The 20,878-nt window shown below is 37.6% G+C and overlaps 1 protein-coding gene across 1 annotated transcript; it reads right to left on the reverse strand.

Annotated features, from left to right (window-relative positions):
- Positions 1 to 263: 263 nt before the first annotated feature.
- PSMA6 (proteasome 20S subunit alpha 6) lies at positions 264 to 20,633 on the reverse strand. The gene is made up of 7 exons (XM_021695298.1): positions 20,364 to 20,633; positions 8,237 to 8,331; positions 7,676 to 7,757; positions 6,766 to 6,921; positions 3,684 to 3,862; positions 2,304 to 2,398; positions 264 to 493 (listed from the first exon to the last, which is right to left on the reverse strand). Exons 1-7 carry the CDS (start codon positions 20,437 to 20,439, stop codon positions 436 to 438), a joined length of 741 nt encoding a protein of 246 aa, XP_021550973.1. The 5' UTR covers positions 20,440 to 20,633; the 3' UTR covers positions 264 to 435.
- Positions 20,634 to 20,878: the final 245 nt, after the last annotated feature.

Below are 20,878 nucleotides of genomic sequence, written 5' to 3' on the forward strand. Positions count from 1 at the left end.
GTATTGAAAATAAAGGCCTTGCCTTACATGCCAGCTTACAGTCAGAGCAAGTTTTGAAACCAGAGTTTTTAGTTTGCCATTTATGAGTTAGGCCGTATAACTATAGTTTAAACTTCTGCCAGTTAAGTTCCTGAAGCCAAAGAAACTTGATCTCCGTCAACAAAATGAGTAAAGCTACAATGTGGGGATGGTGAACATTTAACAGTCTGCATGCACCAAGAGGCTTACTACTTAAAACTAGAGGGGAAATTAAGACAAGATGCGATTATTTTCCAAAAGCACTGTTTTTATTTATACAGAGTCCTAACCACCTCAGCGGCAGGGCAGGAGTGGGAGAGGTTCCTTTTTCAATCCAGGGGCCTCCATAATGTTGGTCTGTTGCTACCAAACACACAGGCAAGTGGCGTCATGGATTTGGTAAACTAACTACAATGTTTAGTCTCTCTCTGCTAGAGCAACAAGGTGAGCATCAATCTCTGCTTCTGAAAGAATCCTAGAAGGCAAGGGGAAAAAACCCACAACCATTTTACTTTTTGAAAACTTTTTATTATGTAAAATTGCAAACACACATGGAAGAATAGATAGTAATGAATTCCTGTGTACCTAACACCCAACTTCAACAATTATCAATAATTTATAGCTACTATCTTAAAAATCTGTATACCCACCACTCATCCGTTCAGATTATTTTGAAAGAATTCCCAAATATTTTATCAACTTCATCTATATACAAAAACATTTACTTCTTTGACATCAGATCAAAAATTAGGTCTTCTGAAAATAAGACCTTTTAGTTGCAGCTATGATAGAAAATAATTAAACTAAATATAAAGCTAACTATACATAAGGTATTCATGTATTCTATTTTAGCTCCTATGTCAAAATGCCTTTACACTTCGTGTAACTCAAGTTTCTGTCAGCTGAGAGACAAGGCACTTCATGATGAACACATATTTCCTCCAAAGAAATCAAATGCTTGGCAACCTTTAATGTGACCTATTACTGCTGGACTTCTAAACAGTGAAATTCGTCAAAGTGACATTTTTTAGTGCAGACTGGGGCAATATAAGTAATTTATATAGTAGTTGTTGATGCTTATGTTATATATTGTAGTTATTATTTAAGCATACTTCCTACCATCAAATTTATAAAGTTCTTCAGAACTTTCTGAAGATACAGGTTCTTTGGTTTCTTACCTATTTAACTAATAGATGGAAATAAAAATGTTAAAAGCTATCAGAGGGTCTCAGAATAGAAAAGAAAAAAGAACCTGCAGGTCCTTTAAGCAGATTCATAAATTGCTCCTGCTGGAACAGTACTGCTAAAACAAAACAAAACATACAACTATTTTCTACAGGGAAAAAAAAAAAGAGGATTCACAATTTTTTTAATTCTATGAATTTTTCTTACATCGTTCATGTTTAAATCACTTACCTGCAGGCAACAAAAAGAGTAAATTAGGGGGGGAAAAAAAGCATAGTAACAAAAAACTCTTCAAGCCAGTTAAGCTTAGTTTACCACCTTTTTCCCCACCCCTAACCATGACCAAGTGTCCGTGTAACTGTGACCTAAGAGTAGATACAAATAATAGCTAACATGCCTTCCAGCACTTCCTTGCATCTATGGATTTAACTGAAATATTTTTCATAAGCACATCCAGGTTCCTGGTAAGTAAACCACCTTGCAGGGTTCTGGGAGAATTAAGTGAGATGGTATATGTTAAGCACCCAGTACAGATTTGACTCATGGAAGCTATAAGGTTGATTTTCGGGAGTTAGTCACTTAGTAAGAACAGACAAGCATCCAGCATCTGTAATTCAATTAGCTGTATTCAAAATTTGGGATTTCCCAAGATCTCCAGATAGGGTCTAATGTAGATCAGTATTTCATACTGCTCTTCAAAGCTCCACTTAACTAACCACCAAATAATCAAAGCTCCACCTCAAAAAACTAAGTACTACTACTACTCTGGGAGATGAATTTCTATTGGCCTTAGGCTAAAAAAAGGAAAACACTTATGCTTACTTTACTCCTAACATAGAGAAGGTTATTTTATGTTGCCTCTGATACAGATATAAAACCACTCTGAAATGAGAAAAGCAGTTATGTCTGTCTTAAAGGGACTTCCAATAAATTTTAAAACAGATCTCTCAAATATTGAAGGAAAAAACTGTAAATCTAGGTCAAAAAAATGCTTTCCCCCCAAGTTGTAGGATAAACGGACCCATACACCTCTACCTTTCTAGGCTGTAATTTACCTCTTGGCAAACTTCTCTAAGCACTTGGCCGAAAATATAACTCACCTGAATTTAGGATTTTCAACTGTAACTACTCCAACTTCTATTTCTGAAGGTTTGAAATCAATTGATAGAACAGTAGATAGGCATGTAATTGCAGTCTGAAAAAAGTACCAAGATTAAAATTGTATTTTCCAGAGATTCCAAGATTTTCTCATTCCAAGCTTATTCAAAACATGAGTTAACCACAAGCTATTCATTTTTGCTTCATGTTTCAGTGATACATTTCTGTAGCCACATGTTACTGGCATATTGCTTAATTCTAATATGTTGCCTGCCAATGAGAAGAACTTGCTTATATGAATTCAAGATAAATGAAAGGGGTCCATCAAACAAAACAGGATGATTTACACACAATAGTCTGTTTGCGTGATGACGACTACATGCTGGGGACTATGCTAAGCACTTGGGGTGAGAAGGGGGAGAGGATAAACATGAACGATACAGTCTTCCTTCATGGAAAATTTAGAGTAAAAAATTTAAGAATGTATTTAAGTGGCTTTGTATCTGATGTGATTAATTACTTATGTAATTATGAACTGCAAGTAAAAAAGACCTTTTAGAAACATTTAAACAGGGCACAGTACCTCCCAGATGAGAACTAGCTTTATATCTCCTGTTAGTATAAATGAGATAATACTGCCAACCAAACATAAAAGTATCAGATAGCATTTTTCTTTTGTCATTTATCAGAATCATGTTGTTAGTCTTTAGAATGGCTGCATCTCAGCTCCTCCTTTCCAAAATCCACTAAAATTTTTGTTTTTAACCTCTTGGCAGTAAATAAGAGGCTTCCTTAGTCTAAGGTTACTAAATATTTGTATAAGAATTTTAGCTTGTTGTGTCTATTTAAAATGTCCCAATCGTAATGAATAATCCCCTTAAGATCCCTGCATTAAGTGAGCTCTACTTTTGCATCCCAGATAGATTTTCACTGCCAAGTTATCCTATGAGCATATATTCTTTTACCCAGATGTTTGTTTCCCTGAGAATTTGGTATGTGGCTGTTTTTCCTTTAGGGCCATAAGAGTAACATCACTAAATTTTTTCACTTTTGCTACTAGGAAGGTTAAGCCTAATTTGAGTCACAACCATGCAGGTCTTATGCCCTAGTTTTGATTCTTATTTTTAGTTACATCTTCCCATTTTATACGTGTTTTGTTGAAAGCAGTCTCAAATACATTATGAAATGAGATAGGGAATTAAGTCCATAAAAGCAGTCCTCATTGTTCCCATGTCGGCTGAATGACACCAATTCTATGAAGCTGACAAACCTGGCTCATGTGATAAACCCAGGAATAGCCTTTATAAATTGTCAATTATACAATGATTTTCACTATTCTAATAGCATTAAAAAAAAAAGTCAGCTCCTTTTGGCTAACTTACTTCCACTGTCTGTTCAAATGTCCAATCAAATTTCTTCTTCACTTTTTTTTCAAGGAAGCTGGTTGACTCCGTTTGTTTAACTCCTGCTGCAGTGGCCTTAAACCCACAGTAGTAACCTGCAGGATCACACTTGTACACCTGAGGGCCTTGTTCTTCATCTATACCAATTAAAATCATACCTAAAAAGAAAGACCCTCATTAAATAGCTTATAATTTTGTACAACACAATTTCTTCTCTCTTAGTATTGTCATAAAGCTGTTGTTGATCATTATTCTGGCCATCTATTTTAGGATAGGTATTTTGCTTTAAAAAACTGATGAAATACAGGTTATTACTACAGATAAATTAGGTAACCAAGAAACTTCCATTTCACCAAAGGTTTATCACAGATGTTTTTAAAATCTGAACTATCACAAGTGTAATTTACAATTTTCTAATCCTTGCTACTACCCAAAACATGTTTCTTTGATCCCTTGAAATATTACCAAATAAATTTGGGAAGCATATTTTTCATATACTTTCTTTTAGAGAAAATAATATATAATAGTATGTTAAATATTCTACGTAGGTTGACTTACTTAGAACTTCAGTAGTTCTTTAATTTATTTGACCATGGAAGACTTTTCTTCTTTTTTAATTTAAGAGCTTAAGCTTCTTAAGAATTTTGGGTTCCAGGGAACTAAAAGTGTATGGAATACACCTTGGGAATGCTGGCACCAAGTGAAATACAGAGGCTACTTCCTTATCTTCACACTGCCCAACTATGATACTGCTGGTATACACTCCCCAGTAGTCAAGAGAAACCAAATTCTAAATTCTGTACATACAACTTTGTTATTAAAAATCTAATCATATTGTTATAATGACATATAATTAAAATAAATACCGCCCCCAAACTTCTTTCTACTCAGCAAAGCAGGTAATAAAGTATTTAAGGAATGGCTTAACTCCTGCTTTCTTCTATTTCTAGATCTGAACCTCTTTTATATAAAGGCCTGCCTCGTTTTATAGTGTGTTGCGCTTCGCGGATACCTTTTTTTTTTTTTTAACAAAGGTTTGTAACCACCCTGTGTTGAGCAAGTCTATTTTTTCAATAGGATTTGCTCACTTTGTGTCTGTGTCACATTTTGGTAATTCCTGGAATATTTCAAACTTTTTCATTATTATTATACGTGTTATGGTGATCTATGGTCAGTGATTATGACTTGCTGAAAGCTTAGATATTAGCATCTTTAGCAATAAAGTATTTTAAAATTAAGGTATGGTACATTATCTTTTTAGATATAATGCTATTGTGTACTTAATAGATTATACCGTAAACATAATTTTTATATGCACTGGGAAACCAAAAAATTCATCTGACTCACTATATTGTGATATTAGCTTTATCGCAGGGGTCTGTACTGAACCTGCAATATCTCCAAGCTATGCTTGGAGTGTCCTCTCTTTTAAGATTCAGTATTAACCAATTACTTTATTCACTTTTATAGATGTCTTATAGAGTCTACTAATGAGGAATTTTCAACCTTATTTAATTGATAAACACTATGACAGTGATCAGGTAACTGTGTTTTATTCAAAGGTTATGTCACCCTGTAATTTTCTTTACATGTTATACTTGATATACACAAAGTACATGGCAACACAAAAGAGGTACCCACTTACTGCTCTGGGGGAACAAACACTTCTCTACTTTGGGTCTTGCGAGATGAACAGGGTTTCATAAGTGATAAGGACATGAAAGGCAATCAAGGCACAAGGAACAACACGTACAAAGGCATCAAGACATGTAAGGTAACAGCACACCCAGACCATGACAAAAGACCCATATACTACTGGCACGTCAGGTGAGAAAGGAAAGCAGGACGTGCAAGAGGCTGCCTGGGAATAAACTATCAGGGGTCTTGCACATCGTATTAAGGAGTTTCGAATTTACACTATATCCAACGAGGAATCAGTTTTTCTAGGGAGCAACAACCAAAATTTGATTTAAAAATGATAATTACGTAGCAACATGGAAGAGAGATGAGGAAAGAGTGAGAAGGGAGAGGAGAGACAAATAAATTAGGCGGCAAAGGTAAGAGATGATGAAGAAGGAACAGATATTCTGGTAAGGCTCAATGACTAACCAGATGACCAGGGAAGGTGGAGTGAGCATAGCAAAGAGAAATTGAGGATGAAAGTAGGAAAATAGCAATGATTTCAAGTCTGAAGTATCTGCAGGACATGGAGGAAGGGACTGGGCTAATGCTAATGTGGCAGTGATTGGCTGTATACAGGTAGTAAATGAAAGCATGAACTCAAGGGTGATCTCTGGGTGATCTCACCCAGACAGAACCAAGAGGGAGAGAATGACCACAGAGAAAACCTGGTGAGCAAAAACATTTAAAAGAAAAGCAAAAGAGGATGAGAGTGAGGAAGAGTATCACTGAAGAAACTGAGGGAGCATTCTTATATGAGAGTCCAAAAATAGGGTCAGATATTGAAGAAAAATCATTACAGTGATAATTCTCATAAATGACACAACACAGAAACAAATGTGCTGATTTTTTTAGGCTACTGTACTACATTAAATCTAAAATCAGTAAATCTCATCTCTCTCCCAAGAGAATTTTACTTATTTTTTTTAAAGGTAATGTATTCTGAAAATATGAATCACAGGAATATGTGTGTGAGCCTGATTCTTTAGGGTGGTCAAAAAAAAAAAAAAAAAAAGATCTACACTGTTAAGATGCCTAATATAGGCATTTCCATTGAAAGCGTAATCTGGAATTGCAGTAAAACCCCCAGAACAACAACAGCCCAATATGACAGTGACTCAGATCTTTCAAATCAGACACCCTTAAAAGAAATATTTTGGTAGAAAGTCTAATAGCATCTAAAGCTTAAAAGATAATGCCTAAAATACTACTGTGAAACCTACTCTTCATTGCTGATTTATTATAAAGAGTTCCTCATCTTATATAATTTCCAAAAACCACATGTTCAGAACCCAAGTGTTATTGCAATAACTTTATTCATATTCTCTAAAAAAAACCATGTAATTCATCAATTCTTTGGGAGTCTTCTTAGCATACTTACAACATCCAAGAGGCCTCATTTCAGCATTCTGTGTGTAGACCTGAGAAATATCAGCAATTCTTTTGCACAGCATGTCCACAGGAATCTCATAGCCATACTTGTATTTCCAATTAGCTGCCTCATAGCGTGCCCTCTGTACCTGGGATCTGCTGTCAGCTTAGAGCATAAAAAACCCAAGTTTATTACTTTAGAGGAAAGAGTGAACCTCAAAATCAGACAATTTTCAATTTTCCATATATAAAAATACACACACACACACACACACATATATAAAATCTCCACTATGACTTAACAAAAGCAGAAGTGGTCCACTATGGCTTTTTCTATCACTAATGAATAGTCAATGACTCAGCAACAAGTACATGACAAAAAAGGAAAACATTTTTAAAAGATGGAGTTCCACACACAGCACTGGACTTTCATGCTGAGCCCTTCATCAGCTGTCAAAATAGTTCCTGCAGGTAGCTAATAATTCCCAAAAGAACAAGTTTTAAGGAGAGAGAATAATGTTTCTCTTGATCTTTTCTGTAGGCTTGAATTTTCCCTTGATTTTAGAAAATAGAAACCCAAAGTAATTTTTATAATTCTCATTTACTTCTAACAGTGTCATTATTACCAGGTTTGAAATATACTTGTATCTCCTTTAACTATTAACTATATATGAAATCAATGTCCATGAGAGGGGCTTCAGCCCAGTTTCCCTGAAAGCAGTAGCAACAGAGATCTAATTCTATTATAATTTCAAAAACCTCGTAGTACTCTGAATATACTGATATTAGCCTTGGAAGACTGCAAATCTACTCCTATTATTTGCCAATGAGGCACTAAATGGAGCCTTTTAAAAATTAATACAAAACTCAAAAATAATTTGGAGAAAATAACAAATCTAAGTAGACATCGAGCCAATTACCTGTCATTCCTGTCATCACACAGCCAATGTTTTCAGTTATCTTGAATAAGTGAGTCACTGTGCTGGAATCCAATAATTTGTCCTAATGAACAAAATAAATCAAGATAACTTTTTAAAAACCAGAGGTCTCTGTGCAGTGATAGAAAATACTATAAAATTGTAGCAATAAACTATGTAATATATGTTTTCTGTTCATTTTATAGATAAAACCAGTTTTTAAAAAAGGCAGGGAGGAGACTCTGTCTTCCTTTTTTAGATGACAGGTTTCCTGTGGGCAAGAACTATAGCTCACCAAAGCCTGTTTCAAGGTCCCCGAAGACAAAAGACCTAGAATTCCCACTGTACTTATAATCATACCACAAAGCTCAATATATTAACTCTGTCTACTCAGTTAAACCATCCATAGCTACTCAGTAAATACTTGTTGAATGAAACAGGAAAATAGAGGCAAAGCAAGAATAATGTGAATGTATAGAGGTAGTCATATGCCTTTGCACAAACTCATAAAAAATCCTTGCATTATATTCTGTAACAATTGGCTATCTGGGCAGTATTACTTACAGGTACTTTCTTCTGTGTGACAATTACTGCACAGTCTTTCCCTCTGACAGCTACCGATGTAAGGCCACCCTGGTTAATAGCCTTAAAAGCATATTCTGGAAAATAGTGTTTTGAGAAGGTGGAATAAATTATTAGATTCATGCAATGGCATAAAAGCAGTCATTAAAAAGAATGAGCTAGAGCTATATGAACTAACACGGAATGTTGTCCAAGACATGCAAAGTCAAAATAATAATAATGATAATAATAAATCATAGTTAAACCAACTCCATTTCTTTCCATTTTAGTTTACTGTAATCATTTTCATCAGGATCAAGTACCAAATTTCCAATAAAGACTTAATTTATCATATCAAATCTTTATCAATTACATCTTATCATTTTAAAAGTCTGTTTTGTGGCCATTATTTCTACCAAATCTGGTTTTCCTGGGTCAAATTCCAGTTGCTCTAAATTTTCTCCAGATTTACTAGTTCTGTTAATTTTGGCCAGTAACTAGTTTGTTTGACTCTATGCAATTTTAATTGCTGTTAGATTATCCTGCATTGTTTTTTTTCTCCCTACCAAGTTGAAATTTTCTGGATCATGGTTTTTCCAATCTTCATGATACCTAAAACAAGGATCCTTGAGTTTGTCTATGACAAACTTCAGCTTGTGAACTTCCAGCTGCTGTCAGACCATTCCCTAGGTTCAAACAGATGAATCAAAGTGGTAGAATGCAAACAAACTACTTTGGCATCATGCAGTATAGCTGATAGTGACTGCCTCTGGAAGGCAGAATTACAGATGAGACTACTCCTTTCTATGCTATGTATTTCTATAATATTTAAATCTAATTTAAACATATATTTTGTAATTATAAAAACAGCAGCAGAAATACATGCTCACTGTAGAAAATATGGGGAATATAGAAGATAATGTAAAAGAAAAAAATACTCGTAACTCCAATCATTATCTATATTTTGACATAATAGATGTTTTAAAAATTCTGTCAAGTATTACTGCGGGCATTGGGTCTGAAGCCTGGCCTCATCATCTCTTCAAAAGCCAACTGGTAATGAGGACCAGCTGAAAAAAGATACTATCTATGCCAAAGAATTTCCTTTAATAGGAGCTATAATAAAAACCCCTTATCAAATATTTCAAAATGGCTATATTTTGAAGACAGAAAAGTAGAGTAAAACGACTCTACCATAAGGGAAATCCTCAAATTTAGCTTAGATTTAGTTAGATTACAATTGCTTATTTTTACCACCCCATTACACCACAAATAACTTCTAAAATACAATGTTTCAAAATGCTTCTCAGTTCTGTTTCTCATATGGCCAAAAAGCTTCTACTAGATCAAAACTCCACAGCTAAAAACTGTAAACTCTAAACAAAACAACTACCTGAAGGCACCAGAAAGTGGCCAAAGGTGGGCAGATTCTGGAGGGGGAGACAATGCTTGGAAGAAGGAAATGGCATGAAGTGAGTTTCCCGTCTTCATGGCTTACAGACCGAGTGCAGGCCCTGGTCAGGGCTAAACACCCATAGAAAATTCAGTCTCTTTGGCATGAAGAACTAGAGAACAGTTTGGGGGTAACTACAGCTGCAGGAAAATAAGGGAAAGAAAGGAGAGAGCCAGAGAGGGAGAGTCCCAACCTATATATGTTATCCAAATCTCTGGGTGATTCCATAACCACACATGCACAAGACAGACTCCAGGCAGCTTAGCTAAGGATAAAAGAAAATGAGATTTGAGTTGCCATCCAAATTAACTGCCTGCTAGAACAAATCAACATTCTTTGGAGGAACAGAGCAGAATCCAAGTCAACAATTTCATTAAATATTAATGGACAAAAGACTCCAATTAAAAGCAGAAACTGGGGGCGCCTGGGTGGCTCAGTCGTTAAGCACCTGCCTTCGGCTTGGGTCGTGATCCCAGAGTCCTGGGATCAAGCCCCACATTGGGCTCCCTGCTCAGCGGGAAGCCTGTTTCTCCCTCTCCCACTCCCCCTGCTTGTGTTCCTGCTGTCGCTCTCTGTCAAATAAATAAATAAAATCTTTAAAAAATAAAAAAATAAAAGCAGAAACTGTCAGAATGGATAAAAAGGCAAGACTCAAACATGGTATCTATCACAGACACAGTTTAATAAATGGATGGAAAAAAGAGTACCATATAAACAGTAAGCATCAGGAAGTTGAAGAGACTATATTAACACCAGACAAAGTAGAGACTTCAAGGCAATATATCAGAGATAAACAAGTACATTTCAAAAGTAGAAAAATCAATTCATAAGGAAGATACAACAATCACAAATGTATATGCACCTTGTAAGAGTACTTCAAAATACATAAAAGGAAAATGGACAAAATTAAAAAGAGAAATGGCCAAACCCATCCAGTTAAACATTTTAACACCACCACCACACAAGTGAAATAGACATAGATAGACACACACAAAATAGACAAACACTATATGGACCACACAATCAAGCACCTCGACCTCACTACTATCTGTAGACTACTACTGACGACAACTGAAGAATATACATGCACATGGTATAATACAAATGCACATGGTACCTTTACTAAGATGGAGCATATATTAGAGGCCATAAAACAAGTCTCAATGAATTTTAAAGTACCGAAATCCCTAAATATTTGAAAATTTTAAAACACCTTTCTAAGTAATCCATGAATCAAAGAAATAATCGTAAGAGACATTTAGAAGTATTTTGAACTGACTGGTAATAATATATCAGAATTTGTAGGATGCAGCTGAAAGAAGGAATTTCATGGCTATGGTGGACAGACCCTAAAGTGGCCTACTCTCTATAATCCCTGCCTCCTGGTGTTCACACCTTTGTGTAATCCCCTCATCTTCAGTGTGGACAGAACCTGTAACTCGCTTCTGACAAAGTGAATATGGCAAAGGTGATGGGATGTCATTATCCTGATTACATTATAGAAGAGTCTTTAAAAATAAAAGCAGTAGGTTATCTTCCATAGCATGATAAAATTTCTCCTACCATCATCTTTTTCTAACACATTGTTTTGTCTTACAAAGGTAAATGTCTGCCCCAAATATGAGAAATATGCAAAAATTTAAAAATAAAAATGTTTAGCTAATACAGTTTAATGCTTTTGAGCAAACCCAAACTAATTCCAATTCCTTCATAAATATAAGTGAAATGTAGGCAGATAGTGTTGGATCTAAAATATCAGAGGTAGGGGCGCCTGGGTGGCTCAGTCGTTAAGTGTCTGCCTTCAGCTCAGGTCATGATCCCAGGGTCCTGGGATCGAGCCCTGCATCGGCCTACCTGCTCAACGGGAAGCCTACTTCTCCCTCTCCCATTCCCCCTGCTTGTGTTCCCTCTCTCGCTGTGTCTCTATCAAATAAATAAATTAAAAATCTTAAAAAAATAAAATAAAGTATTATCAGAGGTAACAATTATGGCATTTATAGATATTAAGTGAACTTACAAATTGATTTACCTGTGAAATGAGTCTAATTTCAGTCCTTAACTGTACCTGTATGTGCCTCATTTATCAATAAAACTACATTTATATATAAAGACTCTGTCTTGCTAGCAGACTAACTCTAGAGATTCCTCTTACTGGCTTGCTAAGTGGCTGTATGGCAAGGAACCATGGGTATCTTCCAGTGAACAGCCAGCAAGCAGCTGGGGCCCTCAGTTCTATACTGAAAGGAAAGGAATTCTGCCAAAATCCTCAGTGAGCTTGAAAGCAGAGTCTTCTCCAGTTGAGCCTCCACATAGGAACACAACCTGGACAACACTATGATTACAGTCTTGTGATATTCTAGGCAGGCTACTCCTGACCCACAGAAATTGTTGGAGTTAATAAGTGTGTGTTATTTTTAGCTGCTGTTTGTAGTAATTTTTATGCATTATAGAAAACTAATATGCTAGCCTTGTTTATATTAGAAAAGGTATAAAATCAAGGATCGAAGTTTCTACTTTAAGAAGTTTAGTGAAAGGTAAAATAAACCCAGATTTGAAAAAAGGCAACAACAAAGATCAGAAATCAGTAAAATAAACAAAAAAGGAAGTCAGGAAAGTAAAAAATTGATTCTTTGAACAAAAACAACAAACTTGAAATGGGGAGATTATCCCATTGGGCCCCAAATGCAATCATATGTATCCTTATACAAGAGATGGAGAGGGAGATTTTACACAGAGAAGGTGCTGTGAAGAGGTAGCAGAGATTTGAAGATGCTGGTCTTGATGAGTAGAGCGATGCAGTCCCAACCCAAGGAATGCTGGTAGCCTCCAGAAGTGGAAGAGGCAAGGAATGTATTCTCCTAAGGTCCTGCCTAACATCTTGATTTTGGTCCAGGGAAACTGATTTTAGACTCCTGGTCCCCAGAACTGTTGAGAAAATAAATTTCTTTTTTAAGCCACCAAATCTGGTAATTTGTTACGACAGCCACAGGAAACTAATAAACCCCCCAGCCAGACTAATCAAGAAAATAAGAGAATACAAAAAATAAATAAATAAGAGAATACAAATTGCTCGTACTGGGAATAAGAAAGGGGCTATCATTATAGACATTACAGAAATAAGGCAATATTAAGAATAGTCATTTATATACAGATGATTCTTTTATCTGGGTCACTATCCTTGACCTTGCCTAATTTCAGCACCACATTTCCAAATGCCTGCTGTTATTACCCAATTGCTCAGAACATGATTTTGGCCTAAGAAATAATCCATCTATGGCTGTAGAGGGATATTAGTTTGCAACATTTACCAACTCTCCTCTTACGTTATATTTTTCATTTACAAACCCGATCTTTCCCATATCTTTGCTTCTTCATGTCCTGCCTCAAGTGCCCTTTCACTCTTATCTCCGCTTAGCCAGCGCTTGCCCTTCCTCCCCAAGCCTCTTCCAGCTCCCACGGATACTTTCTGATTATCACCGATGGGATCCTTCAACCCCTTCTCTGAATTTCTATAGCATTTATTTCACCGCTAGTTTTAGCATTTAGAAGTGTGTATTTTGCCCCTCCACATCCAGATTGGACAGTGAAATAAAGCAGAAACCAAGGAAATTTAAAATTACATTTGCAACCAATATATACTAAATCGAAGGTTGGCCATGGGCCCAATCCAGCTTACTCAAGTTGGTTTAAAATGCAGGGTTTTCTAGGAAGGTTTTAAAAGTCAGAGAAAATAAAATCAGAACTTAGTTTTTCTCAGGAAAAAAAGCTGGGGTAACACTTGACCCTCATTTTTTTTTTTAAGATTTATTTGAGAGAGAGAAAGTGCACATGCGTGCAAGTATGCGCAAGCTGGGAGGAAGGGGCAGAGGGAGAGAGAGGGGGGAGAGAAGCAGACTCCCTGATTAGTGCTCATCTCATGACCCTGAGATCATGAAGACCTGAGCCAAAACCAAGTCAGACACTCAACCTACTGTTCCACCCAGGCGCCCCACCCTCATCCTTACACAGTGAACATCACCTAGGGCTGACACATGTTTTGCAGTTTTTCACAGTTTCCACCACTCCTTGTCATATCTCACCCAGCCTCTTTTATTCACTTACACTACTTATCTGATCTGCTTAAATAATGCAAAAAGATTAAAACAAATAATGCATTAGATAAAAGTCATAAAAGATAGAGCTACTCCCATCACCACATAAATAAAATTTTGTCCCACAAAATAAAAAATATTTTACATATAAAAAATGCTTCTCACTAGAGAATACAACTGTGAATTTGCCAGGATTCGTTAAAGAAGTCCTCTACCGGGCGCCTGGGTGGCTCAGTTGGTTAAGCGACTGCCTTCGGCTCAGGTCATGATCCTGGAGTCCCGGGATCGAGTCCCACATCGGGCTCCCTGCTCGGCGGGGAGTCTGCTTCTCCCTCGGACCCTCCCCCCTCTCATGTGCTCTCTCTCTCATTCTCTCTCTCTCAAATAAATAAATAAAATCTTAAAAAAAAAAAAAAAAAAGAAGTCCTCTACCTCCCTCTCTATATAGATTAGTGTTGTCAAATAAAACAGTCATCAGCCATATGTAGCTAACGAGCACTTGAAATGTGGCTAATGCAACTGAGGAACTGATTTTTAATTTAAAGTTCTTAGTTAAGAATACCTTTTCATCTCCTACTTCTCTGAACTTCCCTTCTCAGTCTCCTTCACTGCTTTTACCTCCTCAGCCAGGTCCTTAAATACTGGTATTCCCCGGGATTCTATCATTTCTCCCTATCCCGGGATGATTTTATCCTATATGATCACTACTAACTGTGTCATCTTTAGCTCTGAACCCACACTTGCAAATGACTATTTCTCCGACAGGCATTTCTGAAAATTATTCTTCTCTGTATACCTGCTTCTTTACAGTCTTTATCTCAAGAGTTTTACTAACCACTCGAGCTACAAACCTGCGTACCATCCTTGACTTCCTCTTCTCTCTCAACAGAGAAATGTTCATTCGTATCTAGGATTTGCTTTAAAATACTCTAACAGAGAGGGGGCAAGCGAAAGGGAATAAAGAGAAAACAAGACTGACAAAATGTTCACAACTGATGAAGCTGGGTGATGGGTATATAAGGGTCATCATACTATTCTATGTACTTTTGTTTGGAATTTTCCATAATCAAAATTTTAAAAATAAAACTCAAGAGTCTCCTCTTCTCCACCTTTTCTCAGTACCTTAGTTCACTCATTAGGGCTTACATGGATTATGGAACAAGTCTCTCCTAATTGGTCTTCCTGTCATCAGTCCCTTTCTACTCTAATTCTACTCAACTCTCCTGCTACCTTACTTAATAATCTTGTCATTTTTCTTCCAGCTATGTCCAAAACTCAAGTAGCAAAGTCCAAACCCTACCATGGCACCCAGATCTCTTCAAAACTTGCTATAATCTGCTCTTCCAGTTGTCACTCTTTATGCTCTGGCTATCCTGACTGACCTATGCACTGGTTCCCCCCAAATTTCTTTATCTAATCAATTCACCTTCTCTGTCGAATCTTTCTTGGCTGTGTCACTTTTTTTTTCTTTCTTTCCTTCTTCCTTTTTTTTTTTTTTTTGAGTAATCTCTATACCCAACATGGGGCTCAAACCCATATCCCCAAGATCAAGAGCCACATGCTCCCCTGACTGAGCCAGCCAGGCGCCCCAGGTGTCACTTTCCATAGTAACCTTCTTGTACTGTTATTTTAGTATTCACCATGCTGCACTGTATTTTTCAGTAAAATTTTGTATAAATAAATCCCCATAACATTACCACCATAAAATATTTTGTAATAATTTCCAGAAAAATGGAAGCTGCTGGAATAAAGAATCTCGAGATAACATAATAACGAGAATATCCTCTAAAGAAACACTGGTAGGGTAAAAATATGATAGTTTACAGTATAAGTGAGGATGAAGGCCAATTAAGAAAAAAACAGAACAGCATAAGGGGAGCATTTAAAAGGTGTATTTGTTTCAAAGCCAGAATTAAAATGTTGGAAATATTAAACACTACTTCCATCACTAAAGACTGGGGTTTTGGGGTTTTTGGATAAAATTTCAGAAACTTACAAACTAACAAACACTATTACGTTAATCTCCATAATCTGTTCTTGAATGTCCAAAATTATGCAAGACAATGATAACTGATAGCCCATTTCCCATTTTAAATGGAATAAGTTATAATGAATTACACTCAATCCCAAGCCTCCAATTTCTTAAATTGTAACTTAAATACACAGTAAAATACCTATTTGTAAGTATTAGGCTGAACCATGAAACAGCCACTTTTATAGGTTAAAAAAAAAAGTCAAACATCAGCAGTTTCATATGGTTCAACCTAACAATAAGTCATTAGGTTTGAATGTACATTGCCTCCATGACCACAAACAAAATGGTAAATAAATCACTGTTTTGTATAGAGACTTCTCTTTCCCAGTAATCTCTTATTCACTTTGTTTCTTTCCTTATACTTTTCCCCAACACTTTCCCAACTTTCTGGGAGTCATTTGTATAATACTAGGAAAAAATGGGGGCTCAATATAAAAGATACTGAGACAAAAGTGTTGAGAACAAGCACAATGCCAGACAATGGCTCATAGTATGACCTCCTCAGTGTGACGTTAGCAACAACAGAGATGCACATCCCCTTATGGACACTGGCTTTGCAAGGCCTCTATAGGTGATTCTGAGGTTCTGCCAATTACAAGACTGTAACTCAAGATTTTTCCCGCCCATAATTTTGTTTGAAATGCTGTACTAAGTTTTAAGATAATGTTTTTTTCCCCCCACATAAACTTAGGCTGGAAAAATAAAAATGAATTGAGAGATCTATACATTCTATGAAGTTTAGTTATTAAAAAGAACCAGTTGTTCTACTGGGGCAAGGCAGGTATTCTACAGAATATGTCTCTATTTAATTTCAAAGCTGCGTGTTAGAAACTTTTTGTTATTAAGATTTTTGGAAGCTGTTCATTCTTTGGTCTTCTCCTAACCTTGTAACCTAAATGGAAAGTGCATCTCATTTCATAGTGCCACCTAATATTACCCTCTTTAATACCATGATCTTGGGGCGCCTGGGTGGCTCAGTTGGTTAAGTGTCCGACTCTGGGTTTTGGCTCAGGTCATGATCTCAGGGTTGTGAGATCGAGCCCCACAACAGGCCCTGTGCTCAGCGCAGAGTCTGCTTGAGATTCTCCGTCTCTGCCCTGCCCCCTGCTCATGTGCTCTCTCTCTCAAATAAATAAAATCTTAAAAAACAAAACAAAAACACCCTGATCTTTAAGCAGGTGGGGTCATTAGAAATTCTGGCACTGGCATGGGGATGGGGGGAAGAATATGAGGTTTGAAAACATAGCAGTGCGGGCGCCTGGGTGGCTCAGTCGGTTAAGCGACTGCCTTCGGCTCAGGTCATGATCCTGGAGTCCCTGGATCGAGTCCCGCATCAGGCTCCCTGCTTGGCAGGGAGTCTGCTTCTCCCTCTGACCCTCCCCCCTCTCATGTGCTCTCTCTCTCTCATTCTCTCTCTGTCAAATAATAAATTTAAAAAATCTTAAAAAAAAAAAAAAAGAAAACATAGCAGTGCTTGATCTCATTACTTTTTTGTGTAGTTATAATACATATGTATTTATGTACAGACACATATTTCATTTCAAATCTAACTCAAAGAGGGCATGAGAAGTCTGGGTTCAGAAATACTACTTTAAAACGAGTATTTTTTTTTTATAGCAAAAGATGCAAACAGTAAGTACTTCTCAGTCCATTATCAGCCACTGAGCACTTAACTATGTGACAGATACTGTTCTATGTACATTGCATCCATTAAGTCATTAAATCCTTAGAGCCGTGTAAGCCCTATTATTTTCATGAAGAAAAGTTCTCAGAGTTGGTATGGAGCAGGACTTGAACCCAGGAATCCTGGCTTCAATACCAATGCCAGATTGGTATTTCTAGATTAGAAAACTGTCCTCTCCAGTCTATTTCTACTAGTCCATTTCTTTCCTGTTCCTTATCAATATGCTCCCTTAGATGCAACGAGGCAATGCTCATATCCACCTGGCAGGCAAATTCAAGTGCCACTCCTCTCCCCTCCCTTGCCAGATCTATCCAGCAAAGGATCAGCAAGCAGAAGAGAAAAGCTTGAAAGTAATCAGGTTTACTTTGTCCCACCTGGGCCTTAGTTAGATTTCAAAGCTAGGGCCTCTATGTATAGCTCTACAGTTCACACACACACACACACACACACACACACACACACACACCCCGAATACATTCATTAAAGCTAGGGGCTCTGTGTATAGCTCTACAGTTTACACACACATACACACACCCACCCGAATACATTCATTAAAAGAAATTTTTCCATAGTTACTAAAGAGTACAAATGCACAAATGACAAAAAATCTTTCTCTTACTCCCTGGGAGCAAACACCGTCAACAGTTTGTTTATAATTATGGTTAGCATTGTAACTTTAAATTTATACCTTTATTTTTTGATTTATCAATTTTAGATTACATTTATCTTTTGAGTACCAACTATGGAAGATGAGGAGCATACACTCACCTTTCCATTAATCTTTCCTTCCCTGTTATTTCCCCATTTTTGCTATATTATTTTCCCATTATCAAGGTTAACAATTTGCACTTGTAATTCTTATATGCTTTGTCTTTGGTGGATTCTAAAGTTTATAAACTCAAACAGCATTTACAGTATTATCATAATGTACAATTATTTCACTAGAGAACCAAGCATGGATGGACCATAAAAAAGGAAATACTCCATGTCTACAAAGCTACTAATCTAATACACCAAAACAAAACAAGAGCCAAATAATCAAAGAGGCACCTAATAACATTTACTGATCACTTAATACTGTGCTAAGTACTCTACATATATCTTATTTAGTCCTCAAAACAACCACACAAGAAGGAATTATTAACCCAACTTTACAAACAGAAACTAAGGCTAACGTTATATATCACTTGCCCAAATTGGCTAGTATGGAGCACGCAGGGATCTTAAACCAGGTATGGCTCCAGGGCCTCAACGCTTCACCACTATACTGCTTGCTCATACTAACTATTCTTTCACTTTCCTTTTTCTAGCAATGTCTAATTAGTGCCCTGATAGCAGAGACAATGTGTTATTCAACAAGGTAGACCTGAAAAATCATCCTCTCTATATATTAAGCTTGTTTTGGACCACATGTTTTATTCCAAATTTTAAAAAATTATTTAACTGACACTCTATCCAGCCTTTCTACTCACCAAATCTGGGAAGCATTAAAAACTATACTTTATGGCTGGATTTCACAATATGGTATAGAAAAGCAAAGTGTAGATCTGACTTTTCCTGTTTCACATATTTAAAAACCACAAAACAGAACATTCAAAGCAGTGACCCAACATAGAAAAATTCTTTAAAACTCAGGGAAAAAACTAAAAATGAAACTTTCTTGAGGATACAGTTATCATCTCTCTTGTTTGATCCTATTTTTCAACTGGGGATGAGTTAAAAGGGTTACTGAATTACCCTTGTTTCTTGCTACATTATAGACAGTATGTAGCCATATACAGGATAAGTTTCATTCCAAGTTATCTTTAAATCTAATTCTAAAGTTTACAGGTGAAGAGAACCTCATTTATATGCCAACTCTCTCCTTATGATTTCCAAGCACAGATGATATTACTGTCCTCCCCAAAGCACTGAGGTGCTAAACTCACTCAAAAATCAAAGGATCACGGGGCCAGATATAAATCAGATTCTCCAGATGCTAAATTCTCTATGGCAAGAGGTTAAGGATCCGGGTTATAATTATAACCTAAACGCTGACAGCGCTTCAATCCAACAAAATATACTGTTATATTGAATGAATGATAACTAGTTTAGGGTTTATTTCCACTAAAGCTGTTTTTCAGGAAACAGCTAGTTCACAGTACCTCACCTACAATTCAGAACCAGCTTTTAAACTATTTAGAAACATTCAGATGTGGGAAAAGGGGATGCTAGTTTCTCTAGAATTGACAAGCACTCACTCAATCTGCAGTTTTCCAAAGATGTCCTGAACCCTGTAGATACTTTTAATTTGGCCCTTTTTCTTTTTCTTTTTATTCGTTTGTTTACGTATCTGTCACTCCCTTTCAGCTGTGAGCCTCAGTACAGGAGAGTGTCTGACATCTTTGCATCCCCTAGGAGCAGCACAGCGTCTGGCACATAAAAGGTTCTAAATGCCCGTGTGGAATTAACTACGATAAGTGCATGTTGCAAACAAAGGAAAACGGAGAGGAGCGTTTCAATGGCAAGGTTAAGGAGCCAATTATCCTTTAGAAAAGTACAAACGTTGGGCCCACCCAGGCCAAAATATAACACGTGAAGAGGCGTCAGGAAGCGAGAGTCAGGCTACCTTCCTTAACTCTTTATTGTGTCCAGGCGGTGCGGCCGCTCACCCCGAAGAGCCCGAGGCCTTCAGCCATCGGGCTCCCGATCCCTGCCTCCACGCAGGAGTGGGAATTCCATGGGATTGGACCCTGCCTCGGCCTTTCTCCCGTCCCAGCTCCGGCCATGCCTCAGCCGCGGACTACACTCCGGCCGCGTCTGGCTGCTCCAGGCCATACCATGACAGAGCAATTCGAGTGGACCAAAGGCAGACTCGGTTCACTCACCTACTTGGTAGAGCCGACCCTCGGGTGAAAAAATGGTAATGTGGCGGTCAAAACCAGCGCTGGAACCACGGGACATGTTGCCGCCCCCACTACTTCAAGCACTGTCTCTGAACCTCGTAGCTCCCGCACCAGGCGTACAAATCCCCCCGGAAGTTGCAACGACTGCTTCCGGGGCGCCGGCCGGCTTCATCCGCTCTTGCGCGCCGAACTCACGACTCTAGCGTCCGTTCAGGCGCCGAGAGAGCTCCGAGGCCCCACCCCTGCATGGGGTGGGAAAAGCAGGGGGAGGCCTTCGGTGTGCGCTTGCGCCAGCCCCACGTCGGAGCGCTGGGTACTTACCAGGTGAAACTCGGCTTGTGGCGTTTTGGAGCTTTCATCTGGAAAGTGAATTGACCATAGCAAGGACGAAAAAGATTTCTGGGGGCCCAGAGTAGTGATCTGCCTACCCGTGGGACCTAAATGGAGGTGTATTTAAGTCCCTCGTTAGTTTTGGGACGTGTATATCCAGCTTGTGT

This window comes from Neomonachus schauinslandi, chromosome 9 (assembly GCF_002201575.2).
Source record: "Neomonachus schauinslandi chromosome 9, ASM220157v2, whole genome shotgun sequence".
NCBI classification, from domain to species: Eukaryota; Metazoa; Chordata; class Mammalia; order Carnivora; family Phocidae; genus Neomonachus; species Neomonachus schauinslandi.